The sequence below is a fragment of the Diabrotica virgifera genome, chromosome 9 (genome assembly GCF_917563875.1).
Source record: "Diabrotica virgifera virgifera chromosome 9, PGI_DIABVI_V3a".
Taxonomy (NCBI): Eukaryota; Metazoa; Arthropoda; class Insecta; order Coleoptera; family Chrysomelidae; genus Diabrotica; species Diabrotica virgifera.
In genome coordinates, this window is record NC_065451.1 from 175,074,049 (window position 1) to 175,098,060 (window position 24,012).

A 24,012-nucleotide genomic window follows, 5' to 3' on the forward strand; every position below is an offset into this window, starting at 1 on the left:
ATTTGATGTTATCAATATTACCAAAAAGTTAAGAAGCCAGAGAGAAAAGCCAATTTTAATTCTGGCCTATGAGCAAGCACCACCGATACCGATTAAAAAAAAAAGAATGATTTAATGAATTTATGCAAGGATAACTTAATATCATAAGAGACACCATAATTTTTTCACATTGTTACCTGCATCCGATGTGACCACAACTAATTCTGATTAATTTTTCATTCTCTTTTGTTTGTCATTTTCGTTGTCAAGTTTTAAATTTGTCGGAAAACATATATATTGAGTTTTTGATTTATCTAATAAAATGTTTGAACAAAAAAATTGTTTTGTTTTTTACAATAAAATGTGTAAAATTTTAAACAAAACTTTAGTACAATCTAAGTTTATACAGTGAGGACGTTTGAGTTGGAATAAATTCATTATCTCGAGAAAGGGTGAATTTGAAGAGAAATCCTGAGACAGTTCGATTTTTATTTTTAAATTATGACTTTTTGCAATATACATCATACTGCTGACGTGATTCATCTGGTTGTGATGACGTAATCGATGATTTTTTTTAAATGAGAGTAGAGCTCATTAGAAAGGTTATTTAATTATCTATTCAGTAATGTAAATATTAACATAGTTATTTATACAGTGTGTTCAAAAATATTTTTTTATTAAATTATTTGACACAAAAAGAAGAATGTAAGCAATTTATTTAATTAAAAATACATTTTACTGCTGTCAGAAAAACAGTTGATAATGTTTATCTCAAAAATAAACATTACTTTTCGCTTAAATTCAATGTTCAAGCTGCTAAGAGACAGGTGGGTGGCAGATTTAACATTGAATTTAAGCGAAGAACAATGTTTATTTATGAAATAAACATTTCTTTTTGTTTTCTGACAGCACTCAAATGTATTTTAAAGTAAATGAATTACATACACTGTTCTTTTTGACTCAGTTAATTTAATAAACAAAAATTTTTTTTGGCCACCCTGTATAAATAATTATGTTAACGTTAATATTAATGAATAGAGAATTAAATAACCTTTCAAATGAGCTATCGCACCACCCCTACTCTCATTTAAAAAAATCATCGATTACGTCATCACGACCAGATAGATGACGTCATTAGTATGATATAATATTATGGTAAAAAGTCATAATTTAAAAATAAAAATCGACCTGTCTCAGGATTTCTCTTGTTCCAACTCAAACGTTCTCACTTTATAACACATATTTACGGATATCGTTAAAAAACAGATTAACTTTTAGAGCAACAGTAGGACAAGTAACTTTTTTCCAATTATTTTTCACTTTTTTATGAATTAATATAAATATTTATGTAAGGCCTGTAAAATTATATACTCAAACAAAATTCCATGTAAATCCATTCAAATATAAAAAAGTTATTAAGTAATGAAAAATTCGTAAAAATTTCAATTGCGTTTTTCTCGAAACTACAATATTTGGCATATCCTACTGTTGCTTTGAGGCGACGATATATTATCCTGATGTATTCTCTGCTTGGATCTTCCACAAATAATACACAATAAATAACTTTTTATTAAGTTCACGTCTTAAATCAATTATTTATCAAATACACTATATATCAATATTATTTAATCAACAACTCAAAATATTCCCGATGCCATATCAAATATTTAAAATTGTCACTGATTGTCAATGTCTGACTGACAATATGCTGACAATATTCTATTCGACTGTGTGCGTTGTAAGACAAAGATATATTTGGAAAATATTACCACGGACATGGTGTCCATTTTTTTCGAATCCTGAAAAAACTAATATATACTTTTAAAAAATTTAAACGCAGAATGAAAGACTAAATTATTACCGAGGGCCCAAAGTCCCTTAGAATAAATAAAAACTTTATTTTGAAATTTTGAATGAGATATTTGAATTTAAAAATCACACTAAATTTTCTCTTAGTTTTTCACTTCTGTAACTTATTAAAGTAAACATTATAGAAGTTCTCAGGGACTTTCGGCCCTCACTAATAACGTAATCTTTCATTCTGCGTTTAAATTTTTCAAAAATACTTATTAGTTTTCTCAGGATTCGAAAAAAATGAATCCCCATTTGAATAGCATTGCAGCCGAAAATACGTACCCATCCTCTTAATGAGATTCCTTAATTATTATAAATAAATTAGCCGTGAATTAAAAAACATATGGCTAACTTTGTCCCAAATGAACCCAGGCTAAATTTTTTTATTTGAAAATATAAAAAGATTGTTTCTACGGACAACATTTTTAAAGTTATTGTAAATGTTTATAAACTACAAAATTTCAAAAATTTGGCATTAGGATTTTTGACTATATTAATTTTTTTTTTTTTATAAAAAAAATAGTAAATCCTTTATAAAAGGTATATATTTAAAATCCCTAAAAAGGGCTACATTTTTTTTATCTTTTTTAATACATTTTTTTTTATTTATTGAAATTTTATAATGTCTGAAGGACATTGAATTTATTGAAATTTTAATAAACTCAAATCACAGTCAGCGACAAATTTGGATTTTGGTTACAATCATTTTCACTCCAATTTATTTAGTCCTTTTTTAATTTTTAGGAGGATGGTTGTTTTAGAACCATTGAAAATTACAATAGAAAACTTCCCGCATAGTAAGCCCATAGCTGTGTCAGTTCCAAACTTCCCATCCAAGCCAGAACTGGGTAATCACGATGTTATTCTGAATAGAACTATATACATTGAGAAAAGCGACTTCATGGAGGTAAGATCAAAAGGATAGTCATAATTACCACACCAACTTTAATTCTAATATCAAGATGTACTAAAAATCAGTTTATTTATTTGAGTCCATGAAATTTTTGTTAAAGCTGAGTCTGTATCAGTTCGGAGGAGATAGATTTAAAGCCTATAAGTCCCTTGTTTTGGCAAGTTTTGAAAGTATTTTCGATAGATTTTTGAAAAATTTTGAACACGTATTTTTCAGTTTTTCGATCTGATGTTCATATCGCGAAATATTCGCTTTTTTGTGAAACTTTGTGACTCGCCTTTTTCCTTATGCTCCGCTCAAATCGTCGTATTTTTGAAATACAGTGATGAGCGTGCTAAATAACCGGCAAAATAGCGCAAAAGATGGAAAACGTATTAAGTTGTGAGATAAAAAGAAATGAAACTAGTCGAGCTGGGAAATTTAGCGATATTAACCTAAAAATTTACGTTATATTGATTCTTTTCCACCTTTAGACGTGTCGGACGAGTATTTAGGACGAGTTTTAGTTGACAGACTCCTCTGATACGTGTAAAGGTGGGAAACAATCAATATAATGTGAATTTATATGTTAAGGCCATGGGTACATAATTCGCAAATATTTTACGGCTATCCCTACTTTTTCTGTCTTTACACGGCAAATTAGGTGTAGTAAAATTCACACTGGTATGGATATGTAAACATTACTAGAATGCTATTCTACTTGAAAATGTCATCATTAACTTAAAGATATGGCTTTTGAATGTTCTTGGATAACTGTTATTTGTATCTATAATTGCAAATTATTAATTCAGTTAATAAATGCGATAATTTTTGCACTAACTATGTATTCAGTGATTGTAATAATTTATATGTACAACAGTACAACAAAAACTTATACTCAATCGAGAAAAGAGGAAAAGTGTTAAAGTGATTTTTTAATAATATATTGTTACTATGGAACGCTTACAATTTTGAACATCTTTAACAACAAAATACTTGGATCACAGAATATAGTATCCTGATGTATTCTCTGCTTGGATCTTCCACAAATAATACAAAATAAATAACTTTTTATTAAGTTATATATATTATATATATATATATATATATATATATATATATATATATATATATATATATATATATATATATATATATATATATATATATATATATATATATATATATATATATATATATATATATATTATTTAATCAACAACTCAAAATATTCCCAATGCCATGTCAAATAATTAAAATTGTCACTGATTGTCAATGTCTGACTGACAATATGCTGACAATATTCTGTTCGACTGAGTGCGTTGTAAGACAAAGATAGATTTGGAAAATATTACCACGGACATGATGTCCATTTTTTTTCGAATACTGAAGAAACTAATATTACTTTTAAAAAAGTTAAACGCAGAATGAAAGACTAAATTATTACCGAGGGCCGAAAGTCCCTTAGAATAAATAAAAAGTTTATTTTGAATGAGATATTTGAAATTAAAAATCACACTACATTTTCTCTTAGTTTTTTACTTCTGTAACTTATTAAAATAAACATTATAGAAGTTCTCAGGGACTTTCGGCCCTCACTAATAACGTAATCTTTCATTCTGCGTTTAAATTTTTCAAAAATACTTATTAGTTTTCTCAGGATTCGAAAAAAATGAATCCCCATTTGAATAGCATTGCAGCCGAAAATACGTACCCATCCTCTTAATACATATCGCTAAAATTCCCAGCTTGACTAGTTTCATTTCTTTTTATCTCACAACTTAATACGTTTTCCGTCTTTTGTGCTATTTTGCCGGTTATTAGCGCGCTCATCACTGTATACACTGTTATTCATGCACTTAACTTATCTTGTCTTAATTTGGCGTTTTCAAGTGTTTTCTAAAGATAGATTTTTTACGGACTGCACCCCACGCACGCCCCTCTATTAAGAGTCCATATTAAGAGTACAAGAGAAAAACGAGGAATGTCACTTTTTCATGAATTTTTGCTTTTCTCGCCATGTGGTAGCAATAACTGATATGCTATCGATTAGCCTATCGATTCAGGACAATAATCAGGTTAACAACAAGTTAATATAGATTTTTTTTTATTATTTATTAATGGCTTTGACATAGCCAATTAGCCAGACTATTTGTTTTTTTTTTGTATGGTATTACAATAACAATTTTAAGTTAATATCTAAGCCTACTTATTATCTAAATTTGCAGGGTGTTATAATATATTAATGAATACATTTTTTAAAATTTTGTGTGATATTTTTACAATTTTTAATTTTATTATCTAAGCCTATTTAAAATTTAAATTTACAGGACGTTACATATTCGTAAAGACATTTTAACGTCTGCTTATTTTTTATAATATAAGTTAATATAGATTAATATTATATTAAGATTGTGTGTGTGTGTTTATGTTTTATTGGCACTGGTTTAAGCAACCAACTGGCCAGTCAATGTGTTTTGAATTCTCTCTTTTACAAAATATATGCTTAGTATCTAAATTTAAAACTATTAGTACTACTGTTTTTTTACTCTGTTTTTTTTATTATTTTTTTTATTATATTTTTTAACATTTTTTTTATTACATTTTTTATTTTTTTTTTTAGTTTTTATTTTTTTTTTTTTTGTATATTTTTTTATCGCGCTAAGACCTAAACCCGATTCAACCTCGCGGAGGTTTAGATCTTAGTATCTTTTTATTTTATTTAATTATTTTTTTTTTTTATTTTTTTTTCTTTTTTTCTCAGAGCTTTAATTTTAAACAATTAACATGGTTGTACAAAATTTTATAAACATCTAGATTGTTTGATTGTAAAAGGTATATAAGATTAAAAGGAAATTGTACATTAACTTGAACTAGATTGGCAAAAAAGTTTGATATTTCAATAAAATGTAAAGGACATTCTAATAGCATATGTTGTAGATCAGCTAGCTCTCCACATAAACATTCATCATTATCTACAAGTCCTATTTCTCTTTTGTAGACTGGAGTCAGACAGTGATTACTTCTTATTCGACAAATAGTTTTGATAAAGCCTTTGTTGGAAACTTGATTAAACCATGTCTTGATGGGAAGTGTAGGCTGGATTTTTTTGTAATAATTTCCTTTGTCTGAATTATTGTATTGTTCCTGCCATTTCGTCCGTTTGATAGATCTCATAATAGAAATTATGTCTCCCATAGGAAGTTGATAAGTATGCAGAGTGGATTCCTTCGTTGTTGCTTTTTTAGCCAGATCATCTACTATTTCGTTGTTTTTTATACCAATGTGTGCTTTTATCCAACACAATATTATATTTTTGCCCGATTTCAAAGCTTCACTGTTCATTGCTATGATGTCACTGATGATATAATTTTCTGCAAAATTATGTACATTATATTTCAATGTCTTTACAATGCTTTGGCAGTCTGTAAATATAACATAATTGAGTTCTTTTTGATTAATACATATTTTGTATGCTTCTTTGATTGCAATGAGTTCAGCTGTGAAAATTGTCATTTTATCAGGTAATCTGTTGTTTATTTTTATACTTTTTTGTGGGTAATATATAGCATATCCAACTTTTCCTTCCATTTTTGAACCATCCGTATATAATTTCTGATAACTCCCCCAGTTTTTTTGTACACACTGAAGGTGGTCTATTTTAGTAAGGAAGTCTGTCGCACGAATATTACTTAAATGACAGTTAACTGGAGATAAATAATCTTCATAATTTAGCTTTCGAGACGAGCTTTGTTCAATTTGGTGTATGTCGCCAATGGAATTAGAAACGTTGAGGAAGCTTTCCACAACTAAAAGCAGTTTCTTTTTTTCCCAGTAATAATGAGTTAGGTATGAGGTGGTTAAATGAACAATTTTATTTAATAGCAGTTTATCGTTAACCGCTGTTTTAACTATAAATTTCTCACTTAGGTATTCCCTGCGTAATGAAAGTGGAGGTTCATTAAGCTCACATTCCATGACCAATATAGGTGTGCTACGAAGATAACCAGTGCATAACCTAAGTGCCTTATTTTTGATCCTCTCGATTTTTTGGAGTACAGAGTTTGATGCTGAGCCATAAAAAATAGATCCATAGTCTAAGATTGATCTTATCAAATTTCTGTATAGTAATATTGATATGTTTGGATCAGCTCCCCAGTTACTGACACTTACAGTCTTCATGATATTCATTGCATTTTCCATTCTTCGTAATATGTAATTTGTGTGTTCTTTCCAATTTAATTTGGAGTCTAAAAATACGCCAAGAAATTTTATTGAAGTTTTATAAGGAATACTAGTATTATCAAATTGTAGATGGCTTTGAGGAACATATCGTTTTTTAGTAAAGGTAACAATGGTTGATTTACTCTCTGATATTGTTAAGTTATTATCGGTAGCCCATTTTTTTATAATATTCAATGTCGATTTAAGGTAGTTATTACATCTATCTATTGACTTATTTTCTGCATATATCGCAACATCATCAGCGTACTGTAGGATTTTTATGTGTTGAGGAAGTTTAGTTTCTAAGTCAGCAGTATACAGTATATATAATATAGGACTTAGGATGCTACCCTGAGGTAGTCCCAAAGATGTGTATCGGGAGTTAGATTGATCTCCATTTAATCTAACGTGAACTGCTCGATTAATGTATAAGTTAATGATGTTCCATGTTACTATCTCGGGTATTCCTATTTCCAACATTTTCGCGTATAGTATGTGAAGATTAACGTTGTCGTAAGCCCCTTTTATATCTAAGAACAAAGCACTAACTGCTTTCTTATAAGTAAAGGAACTATAAATGTCTATTAAAAAGTGGCAGAGGCTATCTTGTGTGGATTTACCTTTTCTAAAACCAAACTGACTTCTTGGTAATAGGTCGTTCTTTTCTAGCCAAAATTCCAGACGGTTTTTAATAAGTCTCTCATATGTTTTTAGTATACAGGAAGCCAGACCGATTGGACGGTAAGAATCCCAATTCTTTGATGATTTTCCTGGTTTTAAAACCGGGATAATAGTGTAAACGTGCCAATCGTCAGGAATCTTTATGCGGCGCATCCAAATTTCATTATATATATTTAGTAGTGCAGCCTTACCAATTCTTGAAAGATTTGATAGCATCGAGTAATGGATATTATCGGCACCTGGTGCTGAATTTGAGTTTTTCTTCAACGTAAAGTTTAGTTCAGTGGCAGAAAATGGTTTGACTAGGAAACGGATTGGTTCTGGATAGTCGTACAGAGCATTTAGTTGTAAATCAGGAATTACTAATTCTGCAGACGGCGGTGTGATATTTTGATGGAACTCTTCTATCCACGAAGCTTCCGACAGAATAACAGGGACTTTGTTCTTTGTTTTTCTATTTTTTATTCGGTTAACTTTTGACCATACATCTTTAATAGGGACTGACCTATTTAGGGATCCGACATAATCTCTCCAGCTATTTCTTTTAGTTTGTTTAGTGATCTTCTTGACATGTGCATCATCTTTTTTATACTTAAGTAGGTTTTCATGGTTTGGATTTTCTTTGAATATACAAAAACTTTCCTGTCTTCTTCTGACTGCTTCTTCACATTCTAAATCCCACCAGTATTTTCCTCTGGAAGTCGGTTTTTTTATTTTAAATTTGGGGATGCAGTAGGATGCAGTTGTATTTATATTGTGCAAAATTTGTTCATAAGAATTTATATCTTTAAATTGAGAGAATACATCTTCCGAATACTGTTCATATAATTTCCAGTCGGCATTCTTTAAATTCCACTTTTGTGAATATGGATTATATGTATGAGTTGGTTGATCCTCTAACTCTACTCTTATAGGTGTATGGTCTGAACCAAATAGGTCTTGAAGTGTTTTCCAAGTGATCAGGTGGTTTAAGTCAGGAGTACAAATGGTCAGGTCTATTGCCGATTTCGAGAAGTTCCTAAAGAAAGTAGGAGAGCCATCATTTTTGAATATTAAATTATTATCGTCTATACAGTCCATCAAGATTTTACCTTTCATATCTGTTTGGTTGTCTAGGCCCCAGGCAATGTGGTGAGCATTAAGGTCACCTCCTATTATAAATGGTCTTTCTATAGATGTTATGAAATTGTTCCATTGTTGTAACAATAACTTGGTTCCTGGGGGAACATACATAGATATAAATGTGACAGTATATGACTTAAACTTTATTTTTATTGCTACTTTATTGACGTTTATTAAATCTACTTTCATGGTAACTTCCTCGTAATATAGGTTTGAATTTATTAAAATTGCTGAGCCACCGCCAACAGTTACTGAAAAGCGGTCGTCTCTGACAATATTGTACCCGTGAAAGTTATAATACTTTTCTGGTTTAAATCTAGTTTCTGATAATAATGCGATATCAACTTTCTGGTCTTCTAATAGGTGGATAAGGTTTTCTCTATTAGAGTTAGCCGATCTACAATTCCATTGTCAAATTACCAATCTATTCATTATTATATAAGAGAGAACTTAAAACTGATTGAATTGAATTTACTAGAACTGATTTTTCTGGAATTTCAAAATTTTTGTGATTTATATTAGAGATAATACTTGTAACTATATTTGATATTAATTCTGTTAATTCTTTTGATGGTTCATGTATTTTAGATCCTTGTTCTGGATTAAATGTAGATTGATACGAAGAAGAGGTGATAATACCACCAGGTCTGTTGGACATGGGGTTTAACTTTATTATTTTTTGATGTTCCATTGTTACTTGGTCTGGTGAGGAAGAGATAGGTCGTTTGTATTTTGGTGGTTTTATTATTGTATATCTATTTGAAACTGAAGGTAGAGCGAACTGATTGGAAGATGTTTGAGACGTGGACAATTGAGTAAAGGAATATGAAGAGGATGGTGCATTCATATTTGGAGTTTGATGAGAATTTATTGAGGAATTATTGGCTGCTATAGATGCATAAGTTATCTTAGGAAAGAGTTTAATTGTTTCCTTAAAAGATAAGCTGTTTTCAGACATATAATGTTTTATTTTCTTTTGGCGATCAAATTCTGGGCATATCTCCCATTCATTAGTGAAGTGTTCACCTTCACAGGATAGACATTTTTTGTTAAACGATGATAAAGGACAAGAATCGGAAAGGTGAGATTCATGACACTTAAAACAGCGAGGATTACTTTTACACTGCTTACTCATGTGCCCATACCTATAGCAGTGGTAACAGATAATTACCTTTTGCTGGTATTTTTCAACAGTGTGTAAGACATGATTAATTACTACATACTTTGGTATATTCTGGCATTTAAAAGACACAATAACTGATTTTGTTGGATTAAATATTACTTTGTCATCTGCTACTATTTTTCTTGTTATTCGTTTCACATACTCAACCGAGAATTTGCAATGGTGATCAAATTCCTTTATTCTATTTTTAAGATATTCTTCCGATATATCTGAATCTATATCCCTTACTACACCTAGTTTAAACAATTGAAATTTTGGAATGTATGCGGTCAGATTTTTTTGAATAAGGAATTTGGAAGTAACTAAAGCATTTGCGCTACTATAATTTTTAAATGAGACCCTAACTCGGTTGCGTCCGATTGAGTCAATTTTTTTTATATAATTGTCAATTTCTGGATGTAACGTAAATAGGATCTCGCCTATTTTAACAGCGTTTAATTTTCCTGTAAAATTTAAACTGGAGTTTTCAATAAAAATGTAAAAAGGTCCTAAATCAATTTTTTCGTATAAATAAACAGGCCTGGTTTTTTCTGGTTGATCTGAGTTTACTAAAGTATTTTGTTTTTCATTAATATTGTTAAGATTAATACTACTACTTATCTTATTTTGAGGCTGGTTGGGTAGAAATCCATTTAAATCTTGTAAATCACAGCTACTATCCATCGAATTCTCAATATCAGGCGGTTCGCCTCCACTAGATGACTCCATAGAGGAGTTTTCAAGTAACGTTTAACTTATGAACACTTTCAAAATGTAAACTAAATATGGAAAAGTTTAACAAAACTAAACAAACTAAATTAGAACGGTATAAATCAAATAATCCGCCAAAAATTAATATTTTTCGGAGAGATTTCCAAATTTAAATTAACTTTGACAATTATTTTGACGTATGTGGATATTAAGATTGTAGAATAAGAATTGCTAGGATTCTGCTAAGAATGTGCTAAGTAGTTTTTAGATGTCATAAGAATTAAACCTTTATTGGTGTTTATCTCAATTCGCTGTGTGCAAGTACTTGGAGGGGATACGAGAAACGATCGGAGAGATCCGCGAAAGTGCACGAGTAGCGGAGAAATCTTTATTAAATAATTCATAGTGTCAATTGAAATTGTCATATTGACATAATTCATACCTGGGCCCTGATTCTAATTCAAATTTCGACTCAAAACAAGTCGCAATCAATATGGCGACGTTGAAATGCGACTGTGCGAGCCTTGTGGATTTTAGTTGAACTAACGAAATGATGTCATGAAATAGCGACTTATCGAAATAAAATTAATTGCGACTCCAAAAAAGTGGTTGATATTATAATTTCGAGTCGAAATTATTGTGACACAGACATGAATGAATGGCCGAAAGCGAGGTTAGGTTTAGTTTAGGAGATGTGTTTTGTGCAAGGAAAACTAAAGCAAAAGGTATTAATATGGCTGGGTTTTATGGAAATTTGCTGGTTTTGGAGGAATTAGATAGAATAGTATTAAATTAGAAATATAATAATTGAGAATGTTCACAACGTGAATTATCAACTCAATGAAAGATGTAAGGTAATAATCTGAGAAAATTAGTATAAAACAATGAAAATTATGTACCAGCTATTTTATTGCTGATATTTGAAAGAAAGTCCTCAGAATGATATTTGGTCCTCAAAGAGATGAATTGACAGGAGAGTGGAGAAGGCGCCGCAATGCTGAATTGGTGACTCTATATGGTACTGAGAACATCGTCAGACATATAAAAGCTAATCGGATAAGATGGGCAGGTCATGTAGTAAGATCAGAGGAAGACAGAGTGCTAAACACGGTGTTCTTCGAGAGACCAGACGGTAGAAGATCAGTGGGCCGTCCCAGAAAAAGATGGAAGGATGATGTTGAAACCGATCTATCTAGGATTGGGGTACAACAATGGTAAATCGAAGCGCAAGATCGCAGACGATGGAGGGCCATAGTGGATGCGGCGAAGACTCACCCCGAGTTGTAAAGCCAGTCAAGAAGAAGAAGCTATTTTATTGCTGGACATGCTGGAATCAAATCTTAAGAGTTCATAATAATATATTAGTAATATAACTATGCAAAGTCCGCAGAAAGTGTGCTATTTGGTTTATAAACAAAATTAGCGCTCCGAAATCTTTTTTTCAATTATTGCTCTGTAACTCAAGAAGATTTTAACGTTAAACCAAAAACACTCACATAAAAATTCACTGTGATTTAATTCGGCACATAGATATTTTTTTTTCGATTTCCTTCGGCGGAAATTTTCCTCGGAAAATTCGGGTTTTCCAAACAAAATCTTTAATTTTCAAATAAAATTTTAGGGAAGTAATTATTTATCAATAATTAAATAACTTTGTGACATAAATCTTTTTTGTTATGAATGTCTTGAAGATATGAAAATTTGTATGTACAAAGAGGTCCGGAATAAAAAGGTAACGGTTCAAAGATTGAAATCCTGTTGTTTATAACTCTGTCGCAAATGCCGGTCAAATTTGACCGGTTATACCTGGAACGACTCAATTCGATTTTTTTTTTCTTCGAAGAAGAAGCCGTGCCCTTTTCAACAGCGTTAACTTAATTTAATTTAATCTGATATTTTCTGAGGGGTTCCATTTGTTTATAAGCCAAAAAATTGTTTCTTTATAACATTCCTGAGACCGCTCAAATAGTCCAATTTCAATTCTGTAAAGTACATTGAATAGGTATATGTAGTGCTTTTTTATACGAAAATCATTGTTATTTTGGTGTATCATAATCTTTCTGGTTATTATTTCGACCGAAATTTTTTAATTAACATTTTAATTATTGCTAAACTATTAGTTAGATTGTCGCCGGCCTCCTGATATTTAATCTACGATAAAAAAATTTTCATGTCACCAATTTATTTAATTATTGATAAATAATTACTTTCCTAAAATTTTAATTGAAAATTGCAGATTTTTTTGGGAAAACTGGGATTTTCCGAGTAAAATTTTTGTTGAAGGAAATCGGAAAAAAATAACTTTGTGCAGAACTAAATTGCGGTGAATTTTTATTTGAGTGTTTTTGGTTTAAAGGAAAAATCTTAGGAGTTACAGAGCACTAATTGAAAAAAAAAGAAGATTTAGGAGTGCTAATTTGTTTATAAATAAAATAACAAACTTTCTGCGGACTTGACATACCCCATATTACTACTCGTAATATATGCAATCTTAAGATTCGATTTTAGCAATCAAATAGCTGGTAAATAACTTTGCCCAAAATGACATTTTTTCGATAATTTGCCCAGACTATCAACAAACGTTGCGGTGGCTGCATAGCCAATAAATCCAATAAACAGGAGGACCAACCCAAATTCTGAGCAGTGTCAAAATGATAACGTTAATATCCCCAGTTGGAACTAATATCGAAATGAATAAGAATTGCGACTGTTATGGCGGCCTCGAAATTAAATTGCGACGTCGAAATGAATTAGAATCAGGCTCCTGCTGTCATTGAAGAAAATGGGATTTCGCAAATGCTGTGTTATAAATTGTAAAAATACAACAAAAAATTGTCAATTTAAGTTCTATTCGTTTCCAACTTCTAAGCACAAATTAATACAAAGAGAAATGCGGATCATAATAAAGCAGAAGTAGGTAACTTTATGTACATTATGCACTTTATATAGTCTAAAGTGAATCCTAGTTGAAGTGTAGGTACTTTAGGTTGTCATTGAATTTAATTAATAGTATTTTAATTAATGTTGTTCTGTGTGTAAGTTGTTAAGTGTAGGTACTTTAGGTTGTCATTGAATTTAATTAATAGTATTTTAATTAATGTTGTTCTGAAGCTATTTCCTTGTGGCATTTTTATGATTAACTATTTATATGGGAAATAAGCCACAATTACATTGAAAAAAATAATATTATTAACGTTTCGACGCCCAAATCGGGTGTCGCTGTCAAAATACAAAATGCTACTAAATTAAACAAAAATGTTATTGCTAAGTAAAATATTCTTCTAATAATTGATTTAATCTGACTCATTTATATTGGCACTTCAGACGTATATTATAAATTTTAAAGTAGAAGACGTTAAAATGATATTGCCAATATTTATGAGTTGCGTTCCTGGGACGACTTTACTGAAAGATAGTTCATTCGATTACATGAAATCAACCCCGACTCAAGAATATCCGCTACAAAAAAATGATAGCATGTGATCTGTCTTTAAAAAAACAACCAAATGCAATGATGACAGTAAAATTCTCGCGTTAGAGATTCCATAGTAAATCACGAGGGAAAACCAGGACAAAACCTCGTGATACTATCCCGTCATCGTAAGTATTTGGTCTTACATTTAATTTACTCTCAAGAAACTAATACCAAATTCTGACTTTAATATAGATAACATAGATATACAATAAGTAATACTAAAATATAAAATATGTACTAACTCGATATGTTATTGACTTACTAATCGTGGTATTTTCTTTCTATTGACTTCCTCTTTCAGTATGGGTAACCACATCTTACTGCATTCTACCGAGGAATTTGCGACACAATTGGTTTCATTTAGTATAATTAGATCCGCTTCTTTGATTTTTCTCTTTTTACGATCTGATTCTTTCAAGACTATACTTGAATCTCTCCACTGAACTCTATGTTCATTATCTCATGCGTGTTGACATATTTGAAATCTATCAAATTCTCTATTTTTAATATAAGACTGATGTTCACTTATTCTAACGTTTAATGGTCTTGATGTTTCACCTAAATAAAATTGTTCGCATTCACAAGGTATTTTATAAATGCGATTCTTTATTCTTGTTCATTGTTAGGTTTAGTTTTAGATAGAATAGATCTCAATGTGTTTGTTGTTTTAAATGTTGTTGAAATTATTTCCTATTGTTTTAAGTTTCTCGGATAGTCCTTTTATATATGATATTGATATTTCCCTCGTATTATTTCTTGTGAATGTTGTAGGATCCCGTTCTAAGTTGTTCTGTTCCATTCGATCCAATCTTGACAATTCCTTATTTATAAACGATAAAGGATAATCATTTTTTAATAAAACAGATGTTAACAATTGTTTTTCTTCTAAAAATGAATTTTCGTTAGAACAAGTAATTTTGGCTCTATCATATAAGGATTTAATGATTCCCTTTTTAACGTTGATGTAATTTGATTTGTAATTGAGATATCTGTTAATGCGTGTTGGTTTTCTATACACTTGAGTCTCATATCCAATATCCTCCTTTGAGATTAAAACATTGAGGAAAGGCAGGGTGTTATTGTATTCCTTTTCCATTGTAAATTTTATTGTTTCTTCTTGATCGTTTATAATATTCAGGAATGTATCCAACAATTCTGATCTATGAGGCCATATTGAAAAAGCATACTACATATCTCCACCATACTGTGGGTTTTAAATTTTGTTTAGAAATGATATTAGTTTCGAAATCCTCCATAAATATATTAGCCAATAATGGAGATAAAGAAGAGCCCATTGCTAGACCAAAATTTTGATTATATAATTCATTATTTAGTTGAAAATAGGTATTATTCATAATGTAATAATTCGTATAGTACATAATGTCAATAACTCCATTATAGCTGATACATTTAGTCTTGTCCTAGTTGTCAATGTATTATCATTATCTAATGTCGTTTTGTAAATTAAATGTAAGACCAAATACTTACGATGACGGGATAGTATCACGAGGTTTTTTCCTGGTGTTCCCTCGTGATTTACTATGGAATCTCTAACGCGAGAATTTTACTGTCATCTTTGCATTTGGTTGTCTTTTTAAAGACAGATCACATGATATGATTTTTTTTGTGACGGATATTCTTGAGTTGGGGTTGATTTCATGTAATCGAATGAACTATCTTTCAGTAAAGTCGTCCCAGGAATGCAACTCATTAAAATGTCTGAATTGCCAATATAAATGAGTCAGATTAAATAAATTATTAGAAGAATATTTTACTTAGCAACAACATTTTTGTTTAATTTAGTAGTATTTTGTATTTTGACAACGACACCCGATTTGGGCGTCGAGACGTTAATAAAATTAATAAAACGGGATAATACCCGTCATAAAAAATCTCTTAATTAATGGAGTAGAGCATCATGTTGCTAGTAGTAATCCGTTGGCATCCAATGTAAGCCAAATTATTTTACAAATTTCACTATGTAGTTAGAACATACATCTTAACCAGTGTTTGGCATTGTGGCTATTTAGCAAGGACAGAGAGTTCACTGATGATGGATTGATAGGTCCGAAAACGTTATGAACGTAATCCGTTTGGATTTTTAAAAATTTTAGAATTTTTATTAAATATGCCAACTACACTAGGGAGTTTTACTTCATGTTAATTTTAGTTGTTAAAATTATTTTTTTCAATTTAATTGTGGCTTATTTCCCATATAAATAGTATTTTACTTGTAATACTGCATTTTAATAATTAATTTTATTTACTACATACAATGTTTACCTTTTAATAACATAACCTCAATCTTACTTTTTCTTCTTATTCTTTTTTGGGCTAAGGTCTTGACAATTATCCAGTAATAAAGACTAATATAATTGGCTAATGTAATTAAAAGTATTACAAATGTTGCTGAGCTATGACACTAGGTGTCGCCCTTCCGAAACTTGCACGGTCTCAATATGTATAAAATGTGACATTCCTTGTTTTTTCTCTGTACTCTTCATATATGGTAAGGGTACAAGGTTTCTTCCCATGTGATATTCTGACGCGCTCGAGTAACGCGCAAAATCCCCTCTTAGACTGCCTTACCATAAATAGTGTATCATAGTATAATCAAGCAACCTGTGTTAACGTTACGTTTTAAATTTGCAGGTTGGAGACAAAGGCTACCGTCGACTAACAAAAACGCAGTCCGTTGGTATCCGACATGCTGGTTTAGTTTTGGAAGTAACTGATGTTAAAAAAGACGGCAATGGCATCAAGGAAGTTATATGCAAGTGTACGGAAGTAGATCAAGTTAAATCGAAACCAAAGGCTTTTATCCATTGGGTCAGTGATCCTCAAGAAATAGAAGTTCGTCTATATTCTCCCTTGTAAGTAAAATTTATTATTATGTCGATATAAAATATTGTATACAGGGTGTCCCGGAAAATAGTGCGTTGCTTAAAGGTATAGGTAGAAAGCACCATGTAAAACAAAAAAAGAATGTGTGTGTACTTTGTACGAACGTAAGAAGATATTCTTCTATTATATAATAGGTAATTTAAACGAAGTAAATATACTTAAAAGGTTATTTGTACTTATTTTATTTAAAAATCAAACTAACTTTCTTATCTACCACTTTCAAAAAAGAAGAATATCTTCAAAAATTATATAATAATATACTTACAATCATAAAATCTATAAAAAAATAATAACTTGCTTGGGGCTTGAACCCACTTCACGTCTACCGCGCCGTACGAAAGTTGACGCCATTTCAAACTGCACCAAACTCTCGTATACGTCATGTGGGAATATACACAAACTAAACGTTTACACCATAAATTTATATGAATTTAATAAAATTATTAGTTTGATTTTTGTCGAAATAAAATACAACAAAATATAGAGTAAGAAAACGATATATGAGATGAAGATTTGTAGAAAGTTTGTTCATAATCAGATTATGTAAATTAAAGCATTGCCTACTAATAGGTAACTACATTATTTTGTTTACATTTTCCAAATACATAGATAGGTATTGAAACTATTAGGTATTTCCAACTGAAACATTTAGAATTACGTACCTGCGGCTTTTCAAAACTATTTAAAAAGTCACTATAATTATAAATTTGATTCTATTTCTGTCCACACATCAATAAAAACTAGTATTATACAATATTTTTGTTTACCGATAACCTCCATATTGAACAATTATTGACAGATCATTTCAAAATTTCAACACCCAATCAGAGCCCGTATAACAACTAATACCATACTGTCGGTGTGCGCATGCGCGCGGATCAATCAAATTTTACCCTCAATCGAGTCGCCGCTAAAGAAGAATATCTTCAAAAACTCTTATAACATTTTTTTTCTAAATGCAACCGTTTGACCAAAGAATTAAAATACATTTTCGTATGTAAATTAAAATCTGGCAACTCTGTCAGGTACGAAAATTTAAACAGTAGACAGTCCCATCATGTTTACTGTTTAGTAGATAGTTTGGAAGAATACTTTTTGTTAGTGTCAGTGTTAATGCTGAAAATGTTTTCGAATCGTGAGTTCATTACTTATTATGTTGATTATTTATGGCAGATCACTAAATGGAGAAGAATACTATTAGTACATTCTTTCACGGTTTTTGCTGTAAATTTTAAAGAACCGCTTGGATTGACATGAAATTTGTCACACGCATAGCTAACATGTCAAAGAAAAAAAGTGATATGGTGCCGATGTGTGCTTTTGCCCTGGGGGTGAGTTTCACCCCATCCTCGGGGGTGAAAAAATATATGTCCAAGATAAGTCCCGAAATGGATAAAATGAATAATTTTAAGCAACTTTTGTTCTATAGAGTTTTTTCACCAAATTAATACTTTTCGAGTTATTTGCAAGTGAATATGTTAATTTTTCAACAAAACAACCACGTTTTTAGACGGTTTTTCGCAAATAACTCAAAACGTAAGCATTTTGTCGAAAAAAAATATTCTTAGCAAAACTATAGCCTATAAAAAATTGAAAAAAACGGTGTATATATTAGGTCTCCCTACCCAACGGTAGTCATCGTTGATCTAAGATGGTTGATTGGGTCCTCGGGTAGAGTATCACCATGTTCCCAGAGGTTATATCCATGAACATCGCCGTTTAGCCTTTACAATATTATTTTAACACAATGTAGATTGATTTATAATCACAACCATTGTTTGGTTCTGGGTCGATTTTGCAAGTATTCAAATTCACTGATGATGGACCGATAGGTTCGAAAACGTTCTGATAAACACATTTTATTCAATCCATTGGGATTTAAAAAAATTTTAGTAAGTATACCTTTTACATAGAAGTGGTTTTACTTCATGTTCCAGTTTGTTTAACTATAAGGTATACAGCCAACCCAGGGAACTACCCCTTTTAGTTTAAAATTTGTTTAATTTGTTAATGTTTTGTATCTTGGATAATGATTTCCAAAGTGGAAATCGAAACATAAAATAAACTTATTTTAAAGTAAAATTGTGGCTTATTCTCAATAAAATGGTAGGTAAATTGCCTTAAGATGTCACAAGAAAATAGCATTAAACCTTAACTTAGATTACTAATTAGATAGTTTAGATAAGATATATTATGTTTATGTATGTACTATTTACTTTGTTTCTGACCGCATGGTCTAATCCTAAAGCCAATAAAGAAAATAGCATCAGAATAATATTTGTTATAATTTTACTCATAGAGCTTTTTTGGTTTTTTGATTTGGAATGTTGCTGCTTACTATACAAAAGTAATAATGTTTGTTTCCTAGTCCATTTTCCGATTTTTTTTTGTTTCAAACGATGATGATTTTTTTGTAGATTCAAACATAAAAATCCCGAAGATCCAAATGAAGTCCCTGGAGGATTTTTAACAGACTGCAATTCAGATTCGTTAAAGGTTTTAAAAAGCCTTGCAGATAGATCTCTTTCAACTGCAAAAGTTAGTGATAAATTTCAATTTGAGAGAATTGGGTTCTTCTCGTTAGATCCAGATTCTACCAAACACAATGTAAGTATGGTTCTTCTCAGAGGCTTTTTCAGTGTGACGCAAGTGACAGAAAAAAAGGCACGTCCGTGATACATACACATGTATAACAGTTATTCCAGTTGTTGATAGATGGCGCTATAATCGAAAAAAAAGGATTTAGGTTTACCGATTATTTACCTATTACATATCTATACGACTATAATTTAAAGTTCTTCTCAGTCTTTCAGTGTGTCATTAATGATGTAATATATGATTTTAAGAATGTAGAGAATCATATCATAGCATGACATTTTAGTTAAAACTGACAGTTTTCAGAATCGTAATCGTAATTTGGTATAAAAACAAATCATTTGTGTTTATTTCATTTATAAAAAGGTATGTTCTTTGATTTGTATAGTTTTATAAATTGTACAGATTATAGTCGTATAGATTATAGATAATACATAAATAATTTTTTGTTCGATTATAGCGCCGTCTATCAACAACTAGAATAAATGTTATAAATGATTTTAATCACGGACGTGCCTTTTCACAACTTAATGCGTTGGAAAGAAATCGAAAAACTGTGACACACTGAAAGATGCCTATGAGAAGGAGATTATACGCAATATTTTTTGTGATATTTGTTTCATTGGATGTATTTTTTTTTTCAGCTTGTCTTCAATCAGACAGTAGGATTAAAAGAAGATGCAGGAAAATGATGTTAGTATAAATTTTTCTGTTCTTTGGTTTGTATAAAAATATTTTAAATGATTTCTAAAACAGTAAAATATTTTAAATTATTTCTAAACAGTTTTTGTTTTTTTTTTATTCCTTGCTCAAAAGATGTAGAAAATAAAGATTAAATATTACGAGAGTTTAGAAGAAAATTACAATAAACATAATGTGTACTTAATCTATTAATCTATCAACATCCAACAATGGAGCCAGAAACATCGGTCACCAATTCACGGTTGATAACTCTACCTTTGAAGTGATGGACAAATTCACATACTTAGGCTCCCTGATCACCAAGGAGAACGTCATAACGGAAGAAATCAAGCGAAGGATAATCCTAGCAAACAAATGCTATTTTGGACTGAGTAGACATATGAGAAGCAGAAACTTAAGCCAAAAAAACAAAAATAACCATATACAAAACCCTTATACAACCAGTGTTCACATATGGATCGGGGCATGGACCATCTCCAAGGCAGATGAAAACCTTTTGCTTTTATTTGCACGGAAGATATTGAGAGGAATATTCGGTGGCATCTGTGAAAATTGTGTTTGGAGGAGGAGGTACAACTACGAGGTATACCACAGATATAAACAAAAATTTGGTGGTAAAGACGTAGTATTTATTATAAGAATAGGAAGACTAAGATGGGCAGGACATCTAGCACAGCAGAACAACCCTCCTGGAAAAATCCTTATGTCACAACCTGTGGCAAGTAGAAATAGGGATAAGCCAAAACTCAGATGGAAGGATGGTGTAGATGAGGATGGGAGAAAATGCAGCAAACGCTTGGCAATGGATAGGACTGACTGGCGTAAGAGACTTGGGAAGGTCGAGGCTCTTTCATAGGGCTGTAGCACCATTGATGATGATCACCTGCACCTTTTTTGGGTGATCATGTCGGCCTTCGACAGCCCATAAGTATTATATTATACTAATAAGAATCCTAAGAGTTCTAGTAACAACCGTTTTTTTTTATAAATGCAGACTACAAATTAAAGGAATAACGCAGAAAACACAAAAAATCGCCGATTAACTTAAAGTCAAACAATAAGGAATGTACGTCATAGATTTAATGAAATCATAACACACCCGTACAAACTTCACTGCAAACAAATTTAACAAATTTTTCCTCATATATTAGTTTTTCGCTACCGTCGAGTTTAACAGGGAAAGCGCTGTTGCCAAATAAAAAACATATCAAAGCAGCTACACTGGTTCTCTTTTGTCTTTAAGAGTGTGAAACAAAATGCATAAACTTACGTGCATAGAAATCGGCCCACTTAAAAATTTTGTCATTTTTGATGTCTCGTATTTCCTAAACCTGTTGGCCGATTTAAGTGATTTTTTTAATGTGTTATAGCCTGATTCTTTAACAATACCGATGTAATAATATTGTTGTTAGACAGGTAAATTTTCATTGTATGCCGGGTGTACGAATCAAACTGTGTTTTTTTCTCAAAGTTCACATCACCCTGTTAAATATTTTAGCATTTATAAAATACTGAAATTAAAACCCAAATTAAAAGCCTCAGGTTTTCTTAACATTTTGTATTTCGATTCATTCGCTTATGTTGAATAATAAAAAAGTTAGGTACTTTAACAACTGGCCATGTTCGTCATCAGTACAGGGTGTTTCTAAATAAGTGCGACAAACTAAGAGGTAATTTTACATGAGAAAATAATGACAATTTGTTTTATAATCATGTCCGCATGTTTTTTTTAACATTCTGTTTTTTTATTCATTCGTTTATGTTGGATAATAAAAAAGTTAGGTACTTTAACAACTAGACATGTTCTTCATCAATACATGGTGTTTCTAAATAAGTGCAACAAACTTTAAGAGGTAATTCTGCTTGAAAAAATAATGACAGTTTGCTTTATAAACGTATGTTTGCAAATGTTTCGTTTCCCAGACACGGGATGTTTAAAACCAGTTGAGATAGCCAAATGAAATTTGGTAGGTTTTTAGAGATAGTTATTGCGGATTTTTTATTCACCATTGGCGTGCATACGGGATTACAGAACTACCCCTTAAACTTTATCGCACTTATTTAGAAACACCGTGTATTGATGAGGAACATGTCTAGTTGTTAAAGTACCTAATTTTTTAATTATCCAACATTAACGAATGAATCAAAAACCAGATTGTTAAGAAAACCTGAGGCTATAGTTGGGTTTTAATTTCAGTATTTTATAAATGCTAGAATATTCCACAAGCTGATGCGAACTTTGAGAAAAAAACACGGTTTGATTCGTACACCCGGTACATAATGAAAATTTGACATGTCTAGCAACAATATTATTACATCGGTATTGTTAAAAAATCAGGCTAGAACATATTAAAAAAATCACTTAAATCGGCCAACAGGTTTAGAAAATACGAGACATCAAAAATGACCAAATTTTTAAGTGGGCCGATTTCTATGCACGTAGGTTTATGTTAAAATAGGAATGTTGTTCTGAAGCTATTTTCTTGTGGCATTTTTACAATTTTAACTATTTAATGGGAAATAAGGGACTTGTTTGTGAGACCTGTTTGTAAACACACGTTTTATAATTTACGGTCGATTTAAACAAATTACCGCTAAATAAAAGCCTTTTAATATTTACTAGTGCAGTGACATAAAATACTAAGAACAGCAACTGTGAGTAAATTTTTAATATTAACTGCATCCAGACGATTTTTGTTAGGCTGATTGAGGTTAGATATCAGATACACAAGACTGAAAAGTAATTAGCTAGTAAAAACTCGCCTAGCGAAATAAAGAATTTTTAACAACAAAAGGCAGGGTCGGCCTGGGAAAAATGTTTTGGACAATAATTATATTTAACAAAATAACTTAGCAAATTTGAATATTTTAAATAAAATGTCACAACCAACATTTACAAATCAATCTTCATCCACCAACACTCACCCAGATAATAATTTAAATAATATGAATACCTCCAACACATCTTATGCAAGCACTGTCTCAAAAAATATCTACAAGTATCCTAACAAAGACCAGGCACTTATCTTCGGCTCCATTCAGGGAGCAAAACTTCAAGATTATCTTCTCCAATTGGGACCTCTGGTAAAACCAATAAACATCATTTTCTGTAGCAGAATTTCACACAACAGAATATGTGTTTATCTAACCAATAAATCATTGGTTGATGAGTTTTTAACTAATCATGGTCAAATTGTTGTCAATAATGAAGTCATCAAAGCAAGACGTCTAATTTCACCAGCAGACAGACTAGTATTATCGAATGTAAGCCCAACGATCCCACACGAAACTCTTGTAACCTTACTGGAAAATATTGGATTAAAATTAGTTTCTCCAATAAACTTTCTTAGAATAGGTGCATCAAATCCAGAATACCAACACATACTCAGCTTCAGAAGACAGGTGTATATCGCTCCTTCCCCAGATATTACCATACCCGAATTCTTAGAAATAACACATGATAATCTATCATATCATATCTTTTTAGCCCTAGACAGTCAACGCTGCTTCACCTGCAAATTATCGGGTCATGTTGCATCCCAATGCCCTTCGGGCAATATTAACCCACATTCCCAACAATCATCACAACCACACATAATGTTCCAATCTCGTCAATATCTCAACCGGATGAAACATCTCCTAATGACTTAAATTCCCACTCAATAAATAATATTCTACCCGAAAGTTCCTCAGTAGTAGAAAATTGTGCAA

At 31.0% G+C, this 24,012-nt stretch overlaps 1 protein-coding gene across 1 annotated transcript in view; it reads left to right on the top strand.

Annotated features, from left to right (window-relative positions):
- LOC126891946 (probable glutamine--tRNA ligase) overlaps positions 1-20,380 on the top strand; it is an 81,389-nt gene extending 61,009 nt beyond the window's left edge. Inside the window, exons 10-13 of the mRNA XM_050661291.1 lie at positions 2,578-2,740; positions 16,753-16,973; positions 19,422-19,611; positions 20,244-20,380. Of these exons, the coding sequence (XP_050517248.1) occupies positions 2,578-2,740; positions 16,753-16,973; positions 19,422-19,611; positions 20,244-20,291 (622 nt within the window). The 3' untranslated portion in view covers positions 20,292-20,380. The remainder of the gene's footprint in view (positions 1-2,577; positions 2,741-16,752; positions 16,974-19,421; positions 19,612-20,243) is intronic.
- Positions 20,381-24,012: the final 3,632 nt, after the last annotated feature.